This window comes from Phalangium opilio, unplaced genomic scaffold (assembly GCF_054372755.1).
Source record: "Phalangium opilio isolate 3A_F unplaced genomic scaffold, DU_Popi_V2 ptg000009l_1, whole genome shotgun sequence".
Lineage (NCBI taxonomy): Eukaryota > Metazoa > Arthropoda > Arachnida > Opiliones > Phalangiidae > Phalangium > Phalangium opilio.
The window spans coordinates 10931198-10955128 of record NW_028324146.1 but is presented as its reverse complement, the minus strand read 5'-3'; the positions used below and the strand labels follow the sequence as shown (position 1 = coordinate 10955128).

Sequence of the window (23931 nt, the reverse complement as noted above, 5' to 3'; positions counted from 1 at the left end):
TCAAAGTTTCGTGTGGGGTACCTCAGGGTTCCTCATTAGGACCCCTTCTATTTAATATTTACATTGCCGGCTTATTGAGCTTTGTAACGAGCTCCAATATTTATCAGTTCGCGGACGATCAAAAGTGCGCTAAATCTGTGAATCTCATTACGGACTGTGAGGCCCTCCAAAATGATCTATTTCAAATTCAGAACCGGTGTGAACTAAATAATATCCCGATAAATGACGCCAAAACTAAAATAGTTTCCTACACTCGAAAGCGAGATCCCTTAATGTTTGAGTACAAATTAAACGGTAAAATACTAGACCGCGAAACGAGTATTCGCGACCTTGGTGTTATCTTTGACCAAAAACTAAACTTTAACGAACATGTGGAACACAGCTCGATGCGTGCACGAAGAACTCTGGGCGGAGCACTAAACATAGCGCGCCAGATTAAGTCTCGACCGTGCTTTTTTCAGTTGTATAAAACTATAGTACGCCCGATACTATTGTACGGGTCTTTAAGTTACAGTCAGACCTGTAAAACTAACATAGAGAAACTAGAATCTGTACAAAGAAAGTTCCTTTTGTATTACAAGACTTATTTTACAAAATTCAAATCGTATCACTATGACGAATTACTACAGTCTCTTAAACTGGACAGATTATCACTAGTTATTTCAAAAATAGATATTATTTTCTTGACAAAAACCATTAATAGAAAAATAACTTGTTCAGAAATTTTACATAGAATATGTTTTAACATTCCACAAAGATATACAAGAAATCATTTACTGTTTTATATCAATCTTGAAAAAAACCCATTGAACCGTATTATGAAAACTTACAACGTGATTTTCTCCAATATTAACTTGTTTGATCGTATTTTGAATCTTAAAGGCATAGAATCAAGATTTCCCTAGTAGTATAAACGGAAAGTGAATACATATGGACAAATGGTCGTTAAACTATGTGGTATGAATTGAAAGTCCATTTAATTTTTTTTAATTAAAAAAATCCGTTGGTAATTTGAAACATAAAATTGTATGATGGACACATGGCTAGCTTGTTTTCCTACGTTATGACGTCCTAAAGTAGGGCGATCCTATTGGTTGTTGAGAAATAGAGGGATTTTGGAGTATTAGGAGGTTTTTTAGTATTTTATTCTTTGTGTCGTCTGCTATTTGATAACTAGGCCCATTATGCGAATTTTAAAAAATGTCTAGCAGCTCTACTTCAGAGTCTGACTCGGAATCAGAGAATCCTAGTAGTAATCCTAGCTCAGATTTATCAGACAGTTCTGAATCTCAAGAATCTCATATAATTAACGAGTCAAATGAGAGCCACTCGCCTTCAGAGAATGAACATGAAGAGTTTGGCCTTCAGCCCTACCAATTCGAACCTTTGGTTCAGGAACCAGAAGCTGATATGTTAGCTCAACAACCTGCAATGGAAGTTGATAATCCTCGTTTGCACAATACTGATTGGTAGTAGGATATTTTAATTTTCATTCCCCTATATTCCACAGTTTCAACCCAATGGTTACTAATCGTTAAAACAGGTGCAACTGTGGGTTTTGTTTTGTTATGCCAACGGTCGAAGAAAGTTTTTGCTGTCGTGATGAAACCCCAAACCAACGTCTTCTTGAAAAAATTGAAGGTTTCAATTGCGTTGTTGAAACCGAAACCTTCAACGATTTAATGAGACGTAACATTTTAGACATTTTATTTGACGAGTTCAGTGAGAATAATTTTGTGCCAGCTGAGGATGAGAGAAATGCGTACGTTTTTTTTTCTACGTCATAGATGAAAGGTTGGGTACACATGACCAATGTTAAATGATATGATTTTGCAGCACCTATCGATACCTAATTTATCGACTATACACTCGCTGGATTTATAGAATTTTGGGAAGGAGGGTGCGTCGGCCAATTCCAAGTTGCGCCGTTAATAGAATCAGAAGAGAATTCCCTTCAGATAACTATCAAGGCTTTATGGAACCTGGCCCACAGTAGTTTTCGAGTTACAAAATTCATAAACCAAACAAAATTATTCATCGTTGATTGTTATCGCATTCCTATTTAAGCCATAACTAAAAATAACTACAGAGTCTTTTTATTTCGAATACTATTTATTAAAGTTATGCATAATTAATGCGTAAAGCGACGCTTGGTTTTATAAGTTTGTACAGCTTGTTCTTTATCTGGGTGTTCAAAATTTGCTGCTGATGGCCTTGGAATCTCAGGTGTACTTGCTAAGCTCTCGCTGAGCCCTTCTTCGTAAGAGTTTTCACATTTGGTTAATAATTTTGTGAATAACCTTTCTGCGTAATATATAAAAACTCACTATTAACTTATTAACAAACCAAAATTACAATTGCCTAATTTATTTGGCATTAGTCAAGTTATTACCGAAGGTTGACGCTTGCATTATTGGTCTTAGGGAATATTCCCCTTTTTTGGCCTTTGAAAAATATATATTCCACCTCTAGTTGCCATCTTTTGTAGTTGCTTTGATTTTATTAGAATTTTCGTTATAGTGGATAGCCGCTAATAACATTCTTTAAAAGAACAAAATGATTAAATCTCGATGGAACCCTAATTAGCAATAATCTAATTGATTAGATTACCCTAATTGGGGCTCAAAATTTAAATTTATCCTGCCAAATAGAAAACGCTACAAGTTTAGTTACCTCGCTTCCATTCCCAAATAATAATAATGGGTGTTTTTGGGCGCAAAATGGATTAGGACCGAATTGTAAGCCTCCACGCTTGATGTCTGCGTTTCTGGAGATATTTGTGAAATATCTTTTTCAAACAGACTAATAATTTTCTTAAATTTCTCAAAAACAGGCTGTCCTGTTAAAGTAGATTTGATTTTTAAAACACATCAAAAATAACTGGTGAAACCTAGATAGTACCTGGAATAAGCCACTCTCTTTTTTTCCCGTCTAAAGCGAGATTTCCGTGCGTGCATTTCGAAAATGGCTTGCCATGGCCTCGGTGAATATTCGCAACGTGTCGCAGAACTGACATGAACTTAGCTTTTATTAATTTAGCATTTCCCTTGCTTGAGGTAGCGCTCCAGTACATGTGATTCTGCACACTTTTGTTCCACTCATCCAAAACAGCGTATTCTTTTGTAGCAGCGGCGTGAATTTTTTTCTTCAAAGCTAAGTTTTGATTTCATTTTAGAATAAACCAAAAGTCACTGTCAGCAGGCTGTCTCATCTTATTCTCATATCATTAAAGGGAGAATGAACCATTTTTTAATGGTTCATTCTCCCTTCTTGGAAAATTTATTCTCGCTTACATTTGACCATGTGCCAACAATCGAAGAAATGTTTAATTTTTGGGTGGAATTTTTTTAGATAGCTTCGAATTTGCACATGGCGATCAGTGACAATGGAACCAATTTTTAACCCGGCGTTAATAAGGAACGTTATGCCCCGTTTCAACCCTTCAAGTTCCATCGCCACACTATTTTTACTTCGTTGCTCTAAATAATATTATAAATATGAGAAATGGGTTTTTCAATTTTTTTTTTCATTTCCTACTTGTACGAGAACCAGGTGAATAATTTTTTTAATTTGGCTTTCGAAGAAGACATACGTTCCATATTTTGCGCAGAAACCTGGGGAATCAGACCTGGCGTCTCCCCCAAGCTTCATTTTTTTCTTTTTTAACGAATTTAAAATTGTTTTTGCTCCTCTTGCCAAACCTGGTACAAAAAATATTTATGGTATTCTATCAAAAAAAAAATAAATAAAAAAAAAATTACTTCACGAATAGACTGAAACAAAAAGCTTTTTTGAATTCGAAAATATGTTGATCTACTGATGCTTTCTACACGAGCAAATGTAAGCATTCTTAGTGCTTGTGTAGGGTTAAGGCCAGAAAACAAGATTGACGCAGCAATAATGATGTTTCCTAGAGGTTTTTGACTTAGCATGGGTTGGCTTTTCCAAATATTTGTGTGACCTCTTTCACATGTAGCCTCTACCGTTACCATCGAGCCATAGGTAGTCCTTTTTACTTCACATGGAAGAAGGCATTGGAAGCAGAAGTGAAAAAGCTGAAGCAAGGCACTCTCGAATACTATGAACTTTCTCTCCTTCATCGCAGTTTTGGGGTTCAAGTCAAAATTTCTAACACTAAGAGTACTCCATTAGTCTCATTCTAATAAGTAAAATGTTCAATACATACGCTTTAATATCGCCTTCAGATACCTCAGATGGGATATAACTAATATCGAGGGGATTACAGGTTTCCCCTTCATCTTCCTCTTCCGCCAAGAAATGTTTAACTTCTTGACTAGCGGTAATTTCCTCACTGAGATCGGTGATTTGGTCATGTAATTTTGTTTAACATGCCATATCTATACCCATTTGGTCAGTCTGACAACCTATTATGTAAATGTGGGTTTTCATAAAATATTATCATTTAAAGAATGTCACAAAGTATACCAGCATTTCTCAGTGGCGACTTCAAAGTTTGAATTTGCACCGAGGCGTCTTTAACAAAACCCAATACTTTTGGCGGTAAACATTGGGTGCTCTGATCTCTAGTAGTTTTAAGAGTGTCCTGTAAATTTGTAATTAATTATTACCCTAATCTAAAAACAGTCAAAACTACTTTCTTGAAAAATTTTACCTCAGTTCAGCGTTTTTTTGGTGGATTTTTATCCTTAACTGATAAAGTAGAAGATGAACTTGGGCCCGATAGTTTCGTAAAGATAGTTGGCACTGCTGTTTTTTTAATTTAGTTCTCAATGTTAATGAAGAGCCGCTCGAAGATTGCAGCTGTGCCGCAACTTCAAGGTTTTTCTCAAAACAATCAGTTTCAAAATGAACAGAGCAAATTACAGAAGAACTTTTGTAGACAAAGTTAGGGAGATTCAAATTATTAATCCATATTTGTCTGAGGTTTTCATTTGTCGGGAAATTATGAAACGAACGCGGTTTCTCCAAATCATCACCAAAACACTGGGGAACCACACATTTTTACCAAACATTTTTGGTAGATTTTGACAAAGGCTTAGGTTCCATACTTACTTTAAAAGTTAAAGGTTCGTATGTTATTAGTTAAAACCATTCTCACTTGTAACGCCAAGATTTTCTTGGTAGAATTTAACTTACGTGAAATATGCAAATTCCAGTTAAATATAGTCAAAACGATAATTAAAATTTAAACACGACTAAAAAGAACCATAAGCCTCAGAAACTAGAAATGGATAAGTCAGGAGGATGACAATTACCCAAGAGAATGAAACGACAGGATGAAATCTACTGTTAGGAGGAATTCTCCTGCCTGTCATAAGTAGAAAGTTGTGGGGGGTAGTAAAGGGTGGTCAGTTCAAGAAAAAAACGGCGTTTCATGATCTCGCCAGTAGCAGGCGCTCACGTCGAAAGTTTAAAAGTTTAATATTAATTATAAAAATAGGAAATAGATGATAAAAATTAAATGTTATATTTTTGAAATCCTCGTTTCAAACTCTATCGGTTTTAAGAATTTTTTGGTGATTTGTTATCACGAATTAACTTGATTCTATGCCTTTAAAAACTTTTAACTTGACGCTTGCTGTTTCTTTAGAAAGAACTTAATTTCCTTTTTTATTTATATTATCATTTAATTTAAAATGTATATTACCTAGCTGGTACATTGTACTGTTGTAATATACAATAAACAATTCATTCATTCATACATTCCAAATTATTTGAAATGGAATAAAAAGGACGGAATGTAATGGCGCAAATAAGGCTGAAGTGATATTTTTAAGTTCCTTAAAATGTGATAGAATCTTACAAATTCATTAAATAAAATTGTTTTACAAAATTTCAGGAGTCTTGGGTTCATTATTTATTTGCATTTTTTTTTCACGGGTTTTAACAAGCTTGGGAACTGCGTAAGAATTAATTTAAAATGATTTGAGGTCTGAACTTTACTTATTCCAAACAAAGCTGATAGAGCGGTGAATGAAATCAAATGCCAAGTTTTAGTTTCATGAGTGTCAAAAATACCCTATCTCGAGACTCGTAGTTTCCCCCATTCTTGGCCCTCTCTACCTTATTTGTCCATGAAAAAGGGGTATGAATTTACTGTTAATATTTTTAATGATCGCATCAAATAGACCAGTACTTTGTAATCCTGTTAAAAAATTATAGAGGTGGCATTCAATATTCCATTAGAAGCATTAACATAACATGTATGATTTTCTAAGGTGTTGACCATAATGCATTTACAGGGTTGCCACGGAATATTCAAACCCAAATTCCCTGACTTTTCCAGGTTTTCCCTGACCTTTTTCTGAGATTTTCCCTGACCTTTTTCTGAGATTGTCCCTGACCTTTTTCTGAGATTTTCCCTGACCTTTTTCTGAGATTTTCCCTGACCTTTTAGGCCGAAAGTGTAAATGTTTACAGCACTTACTTATAATTAAATAAAGATCTTTGAGCAATTCAATTTAATTAACTTTAATTTAACCATGAGTATGTTGATTGCGTTTGTCATTAATGGTATCGCCGAGATTAAGTTACATTTAAACACCTGATTAAACTATCTAATCATCAATCATCCTTTAAGCCTTGGACCTTGCAATATAGGAGGCAGAGAGACAACAAAAAACAAACTACTATTTATGACATCTCATGTTGCCCTCTATTGAATCTCTCAACAACTCTCAACAACTATCGTTAAATTTATTACTTAAATAATATAATTTTTTTTAAATATAATAATCATATTAGCTAATTATAATTATTTAACTTTAAATGAGTATGTATCATTGATTTAAATCACATTGCTAAAAATTATTGGCGGGCGCTAGGCAGTCATTCTCTCTCCTCTCCCACTTACAAAATCCAGCTGCAGCTGGTTGGCGCGCGTCGGGAAGGGGAGGGTAGGTGGGGATCCACATAGTTCTACCTCTCTCTACTCTACAGTCTAACTTAAACTCGGGTTTCGTACCAAGCGAGCGTGGGTCGATTGGTAGAGAGTTCGGCGTCTTCACTGGCGTCTAGTATGGATCGGCACATCGCAGGTTCGAGGCCCCGCACCGACAGAAAAATAATTTCAATTGAAATAAAATACGTTACGCCACCTATGAGGTGTAACGTGAACTATGGGTGAATTTGGAGTCGAAAATTCGAGGGAAATTCGAAATTTGAAAAGTTTATATATGACGAATCTCATCAGGTCACACCAAAATCCAGCCAGCCGACCTGCCGACCTGCCGTCCAGCCAACAGAGGGCGGAACAATAGTTTTCCAGCTCTAAAGAGCGGCAAAACTAAAACGATTTGAGAAGGAGACAATTATTAGTTGCATAATAATTTGAGAAGGTTTATGGACAGAAAGTCGAAAGATTATAGAAATAGGGAGATCAACGAAACGTTGTGGGAGGAAGTTGCTTACCAAAATAATCAGACCTATAAATTTCGTGTTGGCCTATTATTGTCGTTGTTTTTGCCTTGAAACGTTGTAACTTCAGAGGAGAGTGTTAAGATCAATTGAAGTATTAACTACTTTTAGTTTTTGACAGTAGAGGGCACAAAGGTTAAAAACTTCAAGTTTTAATGAAAACGCGTCAGCGAGAAATGAATTGCGAGAACGCGCTGTGTTTTTCTAGCGCGAGAGTTTGAAACCGCTGCAGCAACTCGCTACTCGCCAAGCGGGAAGCGAGAACGGAATTTCTAGCTTCTATGAAAATGCGGCTTTAAGGTGACTACTTCCCTGAAGTTTAGGGTTGTCCAGCAATTTATATTTTCCACTAAATACCAATGAATTTTATAATGTCTGACATAAATTAAGGGGCATGTTCTTTAGACCCAACTGAAAACTGAGTAAAAACCATTCTATGAACGATGGTCCTACTTTGCTTCGTTATACAGTTACAGGCCATATATAAACTGATCCCCAAAACGAGGAAATGATCTAAAATGGAAAACAATTCTTGTGTCTTCGAACACATTTTTTCCGATTGCATTATCAACTGCGTAAGACACGAAACAATAATAAATAGGCTTTATAAACAAGCATAAGCTCATAACTGAACATCGATAACGGACAATTAGTTTAACATGTAAGCATAATAGTTAGAAATGTAAGTTTGCCCTGAAGTACTGGAACTCAAGGTGTCTTTAATGACGTCGAATCTTGGGGCAGTCTAATAAATGACTGCCTTACCCGTTCAAAGATTCGTAGATTTTCGAGAATGGTTTCTTCATATCTCGTTCACATCTTGCGCTTCACTTTGGAGAACTTCGTCTTTAAGGTGTCCCTATAGAGAACGAAATCGCAAGTATTTAAGTCCGGAAATCGTGCTGGCCATACAACCGGATCGCCTCAAACTATCCACCTCAAAGTGTACGTTAAAATCAGATGGGTTCTGACCGGGAGAGTAAAATGCGGTTGCGCACCATATTGCACACACCACATCACTTCTCTCAATATCCATCTGGATTTAACGTGTCCCTTGAGGCGGATAGGTCGTGATGGTCCGCTTGCACGGCCAGCGAGATTCTCGAACGTAACATAGAGTCCGACGCCGCCGATAGTACGCCGGCGCGCCGCCACATTTCAAGTTTTTAACCCCGCTACCGCCGTTCGTACTTTTAAACAGCGCGCCGCCCCGCCGCGACGCCGAAATATCACCGGCGTACGCCGGCGTGCCAACCCCTTCTTGCCGACAGCCGACTTGTTAACTCTCAAGCCTAGGGCTTCTCCTCTCGTCTATCTACAATCACATGCTCCATGGTTTAAACTTCGATTGCTTTCAGGCTTTGAGCCTGGAATAAAACTATACTTTTGTTCCGTACTGAGCACTCCAGGAGTTTCGTCTTCCGCCCAACGCGCTGGATCAGACTATGAAGCAGACGATTCTAGAAACTAGTTTTAGTTTGTGTGTACACTGTACAGACGCATTGACCAGAGTTGAATGGAAATTAGGAAATCATGACTGATAATACGGATTGTTTTGTTAAAGAACTTGAAAATGGACGTAAATTTAGAATTTCCCTTAATAGGAAAAAGAACACCTCGAATTTTAGTCAGGCGTGGTTTTATTTTGGTGAACTTCAACGTGACAATAACAATGTTTTTGAAAGTGTTGATGAAAATAACGTGTACTGTATGAAGTGTCTCAGCGAAAGCAAGATTACAAGGCTTTTACTTCATTTTTTGATATTGAGTTTTAATGTATACATTGAACAAATTTCTGTACTTTTTAATGTATTATCTTAGATATGGAAATAGCAGTACTGGAAATCTTATAAGGCACCTCAAGGACAATCACAATATTGAAATAGCCATGGTTAACGAAAATAAGAAATTCGATAAAATAACTGCCTTTTTCGGGAAGTCCACACAGTCATCTCAATCTCAGTGCAAGTCTAAGTCGAACAAAGAATTTGAATTGATTCGACAGATCACTACATGGTTTTCAAGGGGTTTAGTTCCCTTCAATAAAGTATCAATTGACGCGATGCAGGAGTTCTGTAGATTTTATGGCATTATACAACAGGATGAAAGCATGCCAAGTGACAGAACTTTGGCCCAATCTGGTTTGAATGACATGTACGAGTATTCTATGAACATTGTAAATAATATCCTCAAGCATACTCCAGACGTCCTGGCAATTACATTTGATTGCTGGAGAGACAATTACAAAAGGATCTCCTATATTACCTATACACTTCATTGGATTGATCAGCAAAGTTGGAAAAACAAGTCTATCTCTTTAGGGACCTCACACAGGAGAGGAGATTAAGAAAAACTTTCACTAACTTGTAAAGTTTTATGATCTTGATAACAAGACATTGATTGCAGTAACAGATTGCGGAAGCAACGTTGTTAAAGCGTGTCGACTTCTACAACTAACGAGGCTCCCCTGTGTGGCTCACGGGCTCCATAACTTAGTCACGGTGGATTTACTGAAGTCAAGGGACCCAAAAAAAGAACAAGATCCTGAATTTGCTCAATTATGAAACAAAATAAATGATCTTTTGAAGAAAATGAGAGATACTCATACGAAGCTCATCTACAAGCAAGACCACCTTAAGGCTGAATCTCAAGCTGCCATCAGTGTCAAAATGCTTGATCTGCTTGAAGAACATGAAAACATAGGTGATCTCTATTTAATAAATAATAAGTGATCTCTATTTAATAAATAATAAGTGATCTCAATTTAATAAATAATAAGTGATCTCTATTTAATAAATAATAAGTGATCTCTATTTAATAAATAATAAGTGATCTCTATTTAATAAATAATAAGTGATCTCTATTTAATAAATAATAAGTGATCTCTATTTAATAAATAATAAGTGATCTCTATTTAATAAATAATAAGTGATCTCTATTTAATAAATAATAAGTGATCTCTATTTAATAAATAATAAGTGATCTCTATTTAATAAATAATAAGTGATCTCTATTTAATAAATAATAAGTGATCTCTATTTAATAAATAATAAATAAATCTACATTTAATTTAACAAAATTGAACGAACTTGGTTTTTAACTGAACAGAAGAGGAGCTGAATGCGGAGTTAATGACATTTTCTAGTGGAATTGGAAACAATACCGAAAATGAGTGTAGTTCAACTTCAACGCCTCCGGCTGCTGAGTGTAATTCTACGGAATTTCACTCTTTAAAAAGAGATGTCAGTACGCGATGGAATTCAATATTAACTATGGTAGCTAGTTTTGTGGAAAATGCAGGTGCATATTTTGACATATCCGAAATTTTCGATATTTCAATTAATATATTAAAATTATAATGTTTCTCTTAAGACATTTTCAAAAGATTTCTTGAAAAAGAAGAAAGATACGACTTGATAATGAATGGCGAAAATTTGCAAATGGCGAAAAATTGCTAAAGTTGTTAGAACTTTTTCGAAAGGCTACAGAGGTTTTGAGTGGTAGTAAATACCTTACCCTAAATATGGTACTGCTTTTCAAAAGTGAAATTGAAACCATGTAAAATGCCTCAATTTTTGATATTCTCTCATTCTGAAAAACTGAAAAGGCACATTTATTTCAGGTTGATTCAAAACGAGAAAGACATGGCCTCCTCACCTTTGGTCATACAAGCTAGAAAAACTTTACTTAAATATTTAGAAAAGAGAATTCCATTGAGTGATGAGAATATTTGCGCTTGTTTGTTGGACCCAGGATTGATAAACTTGTCACAGATTTCAAAAATACTAGAAGACAACGAAGAAACGAAAGCTCAATTTTTAAAAAGATTGCTGTTGAAGTACAAGTGCATATGTAGCACTTCAGAATTAGAACCAGATACAACGAGGGAAAGAGGACTAATGCTAAACGCACCGCTCATCAATTTAACAGAAGTAATTTTTGTTTTAATTCATTAAAACGTATTTATATTCTTGAATTGTTTTAAATAAACTTAAAGGGTCAAGCTGGCGCTGCTTTCACCGCAAAGAAAGAGCAAGACGTTTCATGAAAAAGAACTCGAAGTGGCCTCATTAAAAAACACATCCAGCTTAGAGCAGTTAAAAATATTGACAATGAAATTAAAAAATATTTGGAAACATTAGAAGACGTTGAAGACCCAAACGAATGGTGGAAAGAACATGGTTATATTTCCCACCTTGGCAAAACTAGCTCGGTATTTACTTTGCATTCCAGCTACCAGTGCACCCTCAGAGAGAGCTTTTTCTCAGGCAGGGTGTATAGTCACTGCCAAAAGGAGCAATATTAATCCATCAAAAGCTCATAAAATTCTTTTTATCCACGATAACTACAATGAGATTAAAGAGTTTTCAAAAGAGCAATGAGCACTACCACGAAGATTGTGATAATTTGTGATAATAATTTTGGCAAGTGATTTTTGGAAAGAGAGGAAATTACTAGTCAATAAATTTTTTTTCAAAAATATTATATATATTCGTAAATACTTTTATATTTTGTATATGGGGCTAAAAGACACTAATATGAAATTCTTAAAGGCCGAAAACTTACAAACTTAAGCTTGAAATCTAAATATCGAACACTGTTGTGAACATGGACTGATCTTGTGAACACCACCACTTCACAACTGAGAAGTACATACGACATTAATCACTCGTTCTGAACTTACTCGCCTCTAACGCCGCCGCCGCCAATAAAATTGTATTCAACGCCGCCGCCGCCGACAACTTTTTCGCGGCGTCGGACTCTAACGTAACACCCTTGCGAAGATTTTCTCTGAGGACACCTTAAAGACGTAGTTTATCAAAGAGAACTGCGCGATTTGGGCACGTATATACTTCAAATATACATTTCTTACTGGTGTGATTACAGTATTAGCTTTTAGTGTTCAGTTATGAGCTTATGCTCGTTGGTAAAGTTTACCTTTTTTTCAAGTCCTGTCATATGCAATTGATCATACAATCGGAAAACAATTTGGTCAAAAACCGAATAACAGTTACCCATTTACGATTACTTCCTTGCTTTGGGACCACTTTTTGAGGACATGTAAATATGAGACTAAGCAATTCAAGACAATGGATCATACGACGGTTTTTACTCAATGTGGCCTAAAAAACACTCCCCTTAATTTCTCTAAACCTTCCGGAACCCCTGTATGTAGCAATTAAAACTGAGTGTGGCTATAAGACCTACCTATCGCTTGTATATACTACGCATAAAAACACTAATTATGAATGGGTAATAAAAATATAAGGACAGTAAAAATTATGGTCCCCATAAATGATATCACATGTTGTACAGGGAGAGGACAAAGGCTCATTTCACGACGTCACCCCTTCACCAAATATCGGGTAATATCCCATCAACTTTACATTGCATAAACTTTTTGAACTCAATAGCATTAGGTTAGGTCAGGTTAGGTTGGGTAGGGTTTTTTAGGTTTTGTTTCGTATGGTTCGGTTAATAATACTTTGGAAATAATGTAAATATGTTACGCCTTTCCAAAATTTTCTTCTTTATCTTCATTGACTTCCCAAATGATAATAATATACCGTTTCCAAAAAGTTACTGTTTACATTTATTTCCTTCCGAAACAAAATAAAATTTGTCGAATTAGTTTTCTATCTTGGTATGATTATTGCAAATGTTTTAGCGGTTGTTTAAAATTTAAACGATATGTCGCTTAGGGGAATCAACTGGGGTATATATACTAACTTTCAAAATATTTGTTGTTAAACCAACTTACAGGGCGTTTAAAAACTTTTCGCTTATATTTTCGAACTCCCCGTGGTCTAGTTTAGTCAGAAATCAATTTGGGTTGGGTTTGTAAAATCTTACCAAATTGTAGCTGCTGTATCAACTATAGTGTCATTAATGAAAAAAGGGAGTGCTTATTATTCTATTATAAAACATGCATTTATGTTTTCTTTTCTTATTAACATTCATATCGATTTAAACCGTGCATTGGGGTATTTTGTAGTGGACACATTTTGGGGGAAATTTATCCTGTGGTTGGGGTTATTTGTCATTAGTCTGGGGGGTGTTTTGTCATCGACATCCATTCGGGGATATTGTCCGGAGGAATTTGTTCCATATGGCAGGGGATTATGTCCTTTTTGGTTCTGATGGGGGGATTATGTCCTACATTCTTGACCCTACATTACAGAAAAATAATAGACCTAACGAGTTTTCCTCGCCTCACTCTCAAACAGATACAGCCTGAAGAATAGTACAATATTTAAGTGTAGTTTTTTAAAAAAATTCAAAAACAAGATCTATTAGCAGGTCACATTACTGTTAAAATGGTTACAGAAAAGGATTGATAAGAAAATCAACGAATATAGCAGTATTGTTAAGAAAAACTTAAAACAAACACTGTTATTTTCGAAAACAGCGGCTGCTTTTACTAAAACAGCAGTTTTTTGAACAACGCCGCTGTTGTTTTTTTTGGAACCGCAATTGCTATTTCGAGAACTGCTGATATGAGGTACAATTGTTATATCATGGTGGTAAGTTTTTTTTTTCATTGTAAGTTATTTATAAACATTAGGAAAAATAACACGATTTTTTATTAATTTATCGGAATTTCAACGAGAGATAAGAAATGGGTGCTAATTCAGCTTTTCAACAAGCGATGAAATATGTAAAACAACGAATGTTAATATGTTATTTTTCCACCTGGATGGAAACAACTACTTAAACCCGAATTTATAGCGCCTGCGGAAAGATGGTTTTCAAATCTGTATATGTTATTCTTTTGAATTTGTTTACGTTATGTTGTGTATTTTGCTAGTATCTTCACGTACACAGTTATGGGCTAGGTTAAATGAAGCTTATTTTAATCAAAGAGGAATACAATTAACTTTGTTACAAACGACGGCTTAAAGGCGTTCTCCCTAGCTGCACTACGGGCTGGAGATCCGCTCAGGACTGCCAGTCCCTCATGTAGCTAGTCTTTGTTATAGTGCTATGGTTGTGATTAGGCTGGCGCCGTCTAGGGAGCTTTTAAGGTAATATATGTAAGGCGCGTAATACAACTGAACAAAATGTAACACGTTAGAGGTGATTGGTCGGCTCATTCGAATATATGCGATGCAATATTCAAAGAGAGCGGTATTTTTTACAACAAAAGTCATTGCAGCTTTTCGCCAATAAACCGAGTTTCTATCCGTGAGTTTAATTAGAAATGGACATTTTAAACTTTAAGGCGTCGAAACTCTGTCTTGTTTTCGGTATTGATGTCGGAAATGTTCGTGCAAAACTAAAAGGACTTTGTTATTAGTAAAGTAAAAAAGTAACTTTAATAAACTCTGAGTTTGCTTCTAGCATTTACCATCATTACCAAAAGTCATTATTCCAACTTGGCGTCGAGGGGCGAGTCACTCAGCGTAATCAGAGAAAAAGTCTGCACCCTTGTTTGTACATAAATGATTACGCGTAATCTCTAAAAATGGGACATGAAATGTGAGATTGATGAGCTCCACGCTTGGCGATATTTAATCCGAGTCAGTTTTCCTGTTCAAATAGCAGCGTTTTAACAAATTGGTATCGAAACACAAATGAAGCTTCGTTTTACATTAATATGATAATGATGACACGAAACTGAGCGTGCCCAAGTTATTTGAATCTTCTGTCGATTCCGGCAGTAAACTCGTTCTGACTTATCATTGCAAGGACACGCTGTAGATTCGACAATTTCGTGACTCAAATCGGATCAGAAATTTTCTGTTGGACAAGGCTACTTAACGTAAGCGTGTTATCTGAAACTGGAAAGGTAAGTTATCAGTATCTGAAAACGTTTGTGTAGTGAATACTATACAGATGATCCTTGTTGGAAGTTTGAAACGTTTTACTTGACGCTGTAAAAGTTCGTTTACACAAGCGCGCGATTCTCGAGCCAAAGCGGAAAGTAGACTCCGAAGTAGGAACTCATACCTCGAGCAAAAAATCGTTTTCGGCGTAATCTTGTTTTCTACGCGTGGTCCACCGTCTATCTTTTATAAAGACTCATTTACATGCACGATTGTGGCTCGTAAAAACAGGATTTTGCTTGAAAACTTTAAAATCTTTTCTGCACAAGCTCAAGCTGCTTGTAGCTTCCCTTGTTCATTGGTTTGGTTTTTAACAAGCTAAATCCGCAACCAAAACGAATTATGGTTTTTGTTCTAGCAAGCGCCAAAAAAGCTACCTCGATCAATGAAAATTCAGTATATATCATTTTGACTAAATTTTAACTGGATATTAGTTATAGGTTTCTTTGAAATGGCAAATGAGACGAATTTACATTAAGTTTTTTATTGAGGCAAATGGTATGGATGAAACACCCTATTTTGGAATACGCTAATTATAATTTTAAATCAAAACGTACACCCAAAGCCAGTATAGGTATTTTTTCTATCAAAAAAGTTGGTCTTTGATATCGTGACAACAATGACTGCTATGAAGGCTTAACACATAATTGAATAATTAGACCAAACACATAGCTGAATAATCAGGCCAAACATATATTTATAAAATTAGTCTTGGCAAAAGCTTGAAACATTAGGCTTAAGAAGAGTTTGAAACATTACACAGAAAACAATGTGTTAAAGATTTAAACACATTTCAGTCTTCAAAAATCAAATTTTGGTTTCTTGATATGGTTAATTGAGGAAAAAGTGTAATTTATTGAACACTTCAATTAATTTTTGTGTTCAACTTTTAATATTTGTTTCTATTTGGAAAAATTGTAACAGTTGAACTCAAAATCTTAACACTTTCACAATGAACGCGTTCAAAACTTAGGAACAACCAACGTGATCATTTGTTTTCTTAATGTTCTGTAACCATGCAGTTGAAGGCGTACTTCGAGGAATGTTTTCAAATTTTAGGCATAGCTTAGTTGTATTTCACACGTAGAAACGGTTTTCCTACGGATAAAGAATGCGCGTGGGGAAATTTGTTTTATTGCTATAGGATAATCAACTCCGTATCTCCGACGGGAGCTTATTCGGTTCTGTCTTATATAAATTTAATGCAAGGGAATGGAAACCATTCGTAGAAAATAGGGTAAGCGAAATACAAGAGATGTCAAATCCGGAACAATGGAGATATGTGTTGTATAACTGGCATTGCGCCTCCAATATTATATCTCTTGTTGTAAATCTGAACTGAACTGGATTGAACCCAGTCTTATTATATAAACGGATCGTCGCCTTTATTCCCGGCAGTTGTTATCCCGGACGCGTGCTATGTGCATTAAATAAACTGACGTTTTAGTAAATTTAAATGTGTTCTTATTAAGCAGTTAATTAAGAAACACAACATGGTGTCAGAAGCTGCTTCGCTTCTTCGCCCGTTCCCCAGTTTCTAGTGTCTGTGTGTGTGAGTCGCGCTGTGTTTTTTTTCTCCTCGTGCCGAGGTTTACGGTTTACGTCGCGTTTCACGCGTTTCCCGCTACAAGTCGGTTTTTCTTCCGTGATTTCCGTATCCCTCATTGCGTCAACAGCGTTTCAAGTGTCTACCCCCGAGCCATTCAACCTTTCCTGTCCCAGTGATTGGCCTAAATGGCTGCGCCGTTTTGAAAGTTTTCGCCTTGCATCAGGCCTCAATACTAAGGGAGAAGAAGAACAAGTTAATGCGTTGATCTATCTCATGGGGGAACAAGCCGAGGACATTTTCAATTTTTTTGGCCTCACACCTGCGCACCAAAAACAATATAAGACTGTAAGTGACAAATTCACTAGTGATTTCATCATACGGTGAAATACCATCTACGATCGAGCGAAATTTCAACTCTCGTGCCCAACGAGAAGCGGAAAGTGCCGACGACTTCATTACGCAGTTATATGCCTTGGCCGAGCACTGTCAGTATGGAAACCTGAGGGACGAATTAATCCAGGACTGTATAGTCGTTGGAATTCAAGATAAAGCGTTGTCCGAACGCCTTCAAGATGATCCTGCCCTCACTTTGGAGCAAACCATCTAATGCGTACGCAGCATGGAAGACAGACAACGTGAACAGAGAGATTTGAACAGCTTCAACAACATCAACACGTTTCCACAAGTCGACAGCATCGGAACCTCCAACCACAGGCCTCAAAGGCCTAAACGTTTTAACGGAAGAATTCCTGCGTCAGACCTTCAGTATAAGAAACCTTCTCAAGAGTTCCGCTCTAAAAGTACCCATCGCTGCCCTCGTTGCGGAGCCATTCCCGACCACCCACGGGAGAAATGCCCCGCCAAAAATGTTCGATGCTTCGAATGTGGGAAAATGGGCCACTACGCACAAATTTGCCAAAGGCGCAAGATAAACCAACTTGAGAGAATCGAAGATGCAGAAGTCACCCACATTCAGACAGCAGATGGTATATCCAACGATTTCTTTATCGGATCTATTGCCGATCCGATCCTTCAAGAGACTCAGACCATATCAAGACAACATCGATCGATGATCACTGTCCATATCAATGACCTTCCAGTCAGATTTAAAATCGACACGAGAGCAGATGTCAATGTTATCCCCACGATCCTATATCATTCTCAATTCAAGCACATCAAGTTACTGGATTCCGAGAAACGCCTCTATAGACCTGGTAAAACTATCCTAAGAACCGCCGGAAAAATACGACCGTCCTTCCGCTATGGGTGTTCCATCATCCAGGATGACCTTTACGTCGTACACGATTTAAAAGTCCCGCTCCTCGGGCTCAGGGCTAGCGAGGACCTTTCTTTGATAACCATGGTTCGAGACATTTAAACTTCAATAAAAGCACCGTTCGATCCAATAATGGAGTTCCCGACCCTCTTCAATGGATTGGGCAAAATGAAGACACTGTACAAGATATCGCTTGTACCAGACGCCAGGCCTTTCTCGCTCACAACACCTCGAAGAGTCCCAATTCCATTGATGGATGCAGTGAAACACGAGCTAGAACATATGGTTCAGAAAGGTGTGATATCAGAAATTGACGAACCAACTGATTGGTGTGCTCCCATGGTCGTCGTCAAGAAGAAAGAAGAGAAATTACTGGCCAAAATGACTGAGGATACAATTACCAAACGCCCGAATCTGAGGATATGCGTCGATTTAACCCACCTGAACAAATCCATCAGACGAGAACGGTTCCAGCTGCCTTCTGTCGATCACCTACTCGGAGAGTTAGCCGGTGCGAAAATATTTACTAAGCTCGACGCCAATAGCGGTTATTGGCAAGTCCCACTGGAGGAAGAGTCCTCCTTATTAACAACGTTCATCACGCCATTCGGACGCTTCTATTTTAATCGGTTACCATTTGGACTATGTTGCGCTTCAGAACATTTCCAAAGGCAGATCTGCATTGCCCTGGAAGAACTCAGCGGTAACGTAAATTTGCAAGACGACATACTAGAATATGGGAGTACACAGGCCAAACATGACGAAAATCTACGAAGGATCCTTTGCCAACTCGATAAAGCTGGTATAACCCTCAATCCGGCCGAATGTGAATTCTCGGTCTCCAAAGTCAAATTTGTTGGGCATATAATCGACACCAATGGCATACACCCCGACGAGGACAAGATCAAGGCTATTATACACATCAAAACACCACAGGATGTAACAGATCTAAGAAGATTCATGGGTATGACGAATTACGTGAGCAAATTTATTCCATCAATGGCAGAGATAGCACGGCCGTTGACGTCTCTATTGAGCACAAAAACCACGTGGACCTGGGACATACCTCAGCAACAAGCGTTTGAAGACATCAAACAAATTCTGTCCCGACATCCTGTTTTGGCAACATATGACCCAAAAAGGAAGACCATCTTTTCCCTCGAGGCCTCGTCCTATGGCCTTGGAGCAGTTTTACAGCAAGTACAGGACGATGGCCAACTAAGAGTTATAGCATACGCCTCTAAGACCATGACCCCAACTGAACAACGCTATGCCAAATTCGACAAAGAGGCCTTGGCGATAACCTGGGCCTGTGCCAGGTTCGAAGATTTCATCCTGGGCATTAAGATTTATATTGAAACGGACCACAAGCCGCTCGTTCCTATTATGCAAACTAAATCCTTAGAGGATTTGTCTCCATGGCTCCAACGCATGCGAATCCGTTTAGTGCGATATAATTACGAGATATATTACACTCCTAGAAGGGACCTCATTATCGCAGATATATTGTCGCGGGGAACAATAATGAGCGACGAGGGCGGCGACCTGGAAGATGAAATAACAGCTCACATACAACTAATAAAATCGCATGTACCCATCTCCGACGAAAGGCTGAGGGACCTCCGAATAGCGCAAAACGAAGATCAGGCTTGCAAGACATTAGCTCACTACATAGAACATGGAAGGCCAAAATCCCGATCACATGTCCATGACCTCGATGAATACTTTCCATATCGTTATGATATTTCATTCACCGAGTATTACTACTAAAAGGATCACGCCTCATTATTCCACCGTCGCTACGTCAAGACATCCTGGCAAAAATCCATGAAGGACACCAAGGCATCACAAAAAGCAGTGCCAGGGCAAGCACGACGGTATGGTGGCCCGGGCTATCAAAAGACGTAGAAGATAAGGTCAAGCAATGCGCAACATGTACGAGAGAATCCACCAACCGACATGAACCTTTATGTCCATCGGATTTTCCGGATCGACCTTGGAAAATTCTGGCTAGAGATCTTTTCTATCTACATGGAATTTGGTACTTGCTGGTTACTGACATGTATTCCCTTTTTTTCGAGATACGGAAATTGACGAACTTGAGCACCGCCGCCATCATAAATCACATATAGTCCATTATCGCTACTCACGGTATTCCGGAAGTCGTAAGAAGTGATAATGGCCCGCAATTCAGCAAGACACCGACATCAGAATTTCGACGGTTTGCTGAGGAATATGGATTCACCCACATAACCTTCAAGCCCCTGTTATCCTCAGAGTAACGGCTTTGTCGAAGCGGCTGTCAAAACAAACACTAAAGAAGAGCGAAGATCCTCATTTGGCTCTTCTCTCGTATCGATCGACACCCCTGGCAAATGAATTTAGTCCCGCCGAACTCCTAATAGGCCGCAAGTTACGATCCACGCTACCCATATTAGATACCGTCTATTAAGATAGTGCGTCAACGTGAAGACCAAAGTCGCATCAACCAGAAAAAGGACTACGATCAACGACACGAGACAAGGGACCTCAAACCCCTAAACAAAGGGGACAGCATATGGGTAACGGACGTTAGGCAGCAAGGAGTCATCCAGAGTAAAGCCCCGGAACCAAGATCGTACATCGTCAAGACTCCGAATGGGGAAATACGTAGAAATCGGTTTCATTTACTACCGATACAATCAACAACGCTACTGAAAAACCAAGTCCTGAGATACCCCAGGTTTAGCCCGACAACGCATGCCAATGAGTACTAAAGACACGGAAAATCCTACCTCAATCCCCGAGGAACGGGATTCTGACGATATCCGACCGCCGCAGCTGCAAGAGCCGGAAGACCTACCACAAATACGACAGCCGCAGTTGCAAGAGCCTGAAGACGTACAAACACAGAGACTTCCGATACCCGGGCCTGTAACAAAACCACGACGACGTACGACGGCTGACCCTGTGACGCAACAACAGCGACTGTTTGTTACCAAGACGAGTAGTGGCCGAATTATAAAACAAATTGATAGACTGAATTTATAAAGTGTATAAAAAGATGAGAAATGTATATTTTAAAAATTTCTAGGAAGGATGTTGTATGACTGGCATTGCGCCTCCAATATTATATCTCTTGTTTTAAATCTGAACTGAACTGGATTGAACCCAGTCTTATTATAAAAACGGATCGTCGCCTTTATTCGCAGCAGTTGTTATCCCGGACGCGTGTTAATGTGCATTAAATAAACTGACGTTTTAGTAACTTTAAATGTGTTACAGCTAATTAAGAAACACAACAATATGTTCCCGGCAAACTTAATCCGGCGGACCACATTACCCGAGGGTTAACTGTTAACGAATTGAAATTGAACAACACCTGGTGGACAGGGCCGGAGTTCCTTAAAAGACCCGAACTAGAATGGCCAATCCAACCTACGCACTTAGATCGAGATCAGAAAGCAGAAGCCGAGAAGCGTCCAAAATATTATCAATCGATTGTTTTATACGCCAGCGAATTATCCAGGTTTCAAAGAGTTCCATTAATAAAATTATTAGATCACAGTAATTTGTCAAGAGTTATCAGAACAATTGCTTGGATTAAGAGATTCCTACATAACTGTAAGAACCCTAAGGATAAAAGGAAAGGCGAGCTAACGTTGGAGGAAATCAGTGAAGGCGAGATGTATTGAATCTGTCAATCTAAAAACGAAGCGTATCCCATGGAAATAAAAGCCCTGCGAGAAAAAAGAGACCTCCCATCTTGTTCGAAACTAAAGGAATTAAAGCCATTCTTGTATGTAAATGGTATTTGTCGTTTGGAAGGTAGGCTGGAGTTTTCCGATTTGAATTTTGAGGAGAAACATCCAATTATATTACCAGAAGAGCATCATTTCACAAATCTGATAATTGAGAAGTATCACAAGGAAGTATTGCACCTTAGCTAGCTTGAGAACAAGATTTTGGATCCCACGCGCTAGACAAATCATCAATAAAAAATTATCAACTTGCTATACTTGTAAGAAAATGAAAGCGCGTTCACTTGATCGAGAAACCTCCCCACTTCCTGCAGAACGTGTCAGTGCGAATAACGCCTTTGAAGTCACGGGAGTGGGCTTCGCGGGTCCTGTTTTTGTGAGGCGCTACGACGAAATTCAAAAGAGGTACGTCCAATCCAAAACCAAAAGCTATATAGTCCTGTTCACATGCGCTACTACAAGGGCTGTTCATCTTGAACTTGTTCCCAACTTAAGCGCGGAAAATTTCATGTTAGCTCTTAAAAGATTTGTCGGTAGAAAAGGTGTATGTAGAATTTTTCTCTCAGATAATTCAAAAACTTTTCAAAGAACTGAAAAGGAACTTTTGAAATTGTGGGATTCGGTTTTAACTACCGAAATGAAACAGTATTTTGAGGAAAGAAAAATAGAATGGAAATTATAGTCGATTACGCGTCTTGGTGGGGGGGGGCATGTGGGAGAGGATGGTCAGGACCATGAAGGATTGCACGAGAAAAGTGTTAGGTACAGCACTTCTATCCTACGAAGAATTAGAAACGGTATTAGTTGAAATAGAATTCGTAATCAATTCTAGACCAATTACATTTACAACTAGTGACCCAAATGATCCTTCACCCCTGACTCCCTCCCATTTCCTAATCGGGAAAAGAAAATTCAAAATGGCAGAAATTGAATTAAAGAAACCGGATTTAACTAAACGATAGAACATCGTCAAGAATTACTTAATAGATTTTGGGTAAGGTGGCAAAAGTAATACCTTGTAGAGTTAAGAACGGCTCAAAAGATCAAAAATGTAAACAAAGAATATGGGCAAATAAAGGTAGATGTTGTGGTGTTGATAAAAGATGAGAAATTGCCTAGACACCTTTGGAATCTAGGTAAGGTTATAGAATTAAAGGTCGGAAGACATGGGATTAGTAGATCTGCAGCTTTAAAGAATAATTTTTCGAAAATCATAAAGCGACCTTTATCCTTTTGAAATGAATTTAAAAAAATGATGAAAAATGAGAAATTTGTAAATCCCTCATTTTGGGGGAATGTGACAATTATTATTGTTATACTCATTTGATTTGTCATTTTATGATATTTGGTGATTCTCTCGAAGTTTATATGTGTCCTTGAAACTTTAAAAGTACATTCACCTTGCCTTCTTAGTAGAGAATGAAAGTACATGTTAGTACAGCCGGGCAAGATGTGATTGACCAGTAGATAAGCGCTTAGGGGGTCCGATATGTAGTTAAAGGGTAAAGAGAGACCTTACAAGAAAACTTTCGCGTAAAGAGGACCTCTAGTTCAGTCAGTCGAGTTTTAGAAGCCTAGAGAGAAACACCAAATAGAAGTTATAGAACTCTCGTTCTTTTTGTAAAGTTGTCAACAATAAATTCTTGTTCTTGCTAGAAGTTTCGTTTGTGTTAAATACAATCCACCAGAAACAGTTAGATATTACTTGTCGAAATATCACACCTGGCACAGAAGATTGCATTACGTAAATCGTTCAAATCCTCCAGTTGATCTGGTATGAGTGCGTCAAGTGTGGCAGTGATGGGTTGTGGATTATCGACTTCCAACGTATCCATAAAGTCGTGGATATCCTGGTTCTCCTGGCTTGTTAGGTCATCCAGGAAATCGGGATCCTGGAAGTGTTCTGGGATGTGGGCGTTCAACTCGTCATGGCCATTGAACCTGTTACGCGAATTGATTGATTACACAATGCAAATCATAGTTAAATTAGTTTATTAAGTTAAAGCATGTTACTAATACAAAAGTCGAGGGAGAAGTGAGTTGCCTGTTAAATCCAACCTATTAGCTAACCTCCGTCAGGCCTATACATTGAGCGCAGCGCCCCCTAAGTTAAGTGTTATGACAAAGTTCAGTTTAGTTCAG

General features: G+C 37.8%; 1 protein-coding gene across 1 annotated transcript; it reads right to left on the bottom strand.

The window, feature by feature from the left end:
* Positions 1–2514: 2514 nt before the first annotated feature.
* LOC149714178 (uncharacterized) lies at positions 2515–6896 on the bottom strand. Its single transcript, XM_089844717.1, has 8 exons — positions 6836–6896; positions 5238–5290; positions 4693–4965; positions 4447–4564; positions 3294–3479; positions 2902–3153; positions 2674–2839; positions 2515–2578 (listed from the first exon to the last, which is right to left on the bottom strand). The coding sequence occupies exons 1-8, from the start codon at positions 6894–6896 to the stop codon at positions 2515–2517; spliced, it is 1173 nt and encodes a 390-aa protein (XP_089700843.1).
* Between the last annotated feature and the right edge of the window lie 17035 nt (positions 6897–23931).

Excerpts from the sequence above, each read along its gene's own strand:
- LOC149714178 (XM_089844717.1), bottom strand. The coding sequence starts at position 6,896 with ATGTGGATCCCCACCTACCCTCCCCTTCCCGACGCGCGCCAACCAGCT. Across the intron at positions 4,966-5,237 it reads CTGTCGTTTCATTCTCTTGG|TGTTTTGGTGATGATTTGGA; the intron begins GTAATTGTCATC and ends GTGGTTCCCCAG. Across the intron at positions 3,154-3,293 it reads TTGTTGGCACATGGTCAAAT|CTTTGAAGAAAAAAATTCAC; the intron begins GTAAGCGAGAAT and ends ATCAAAACTTAG.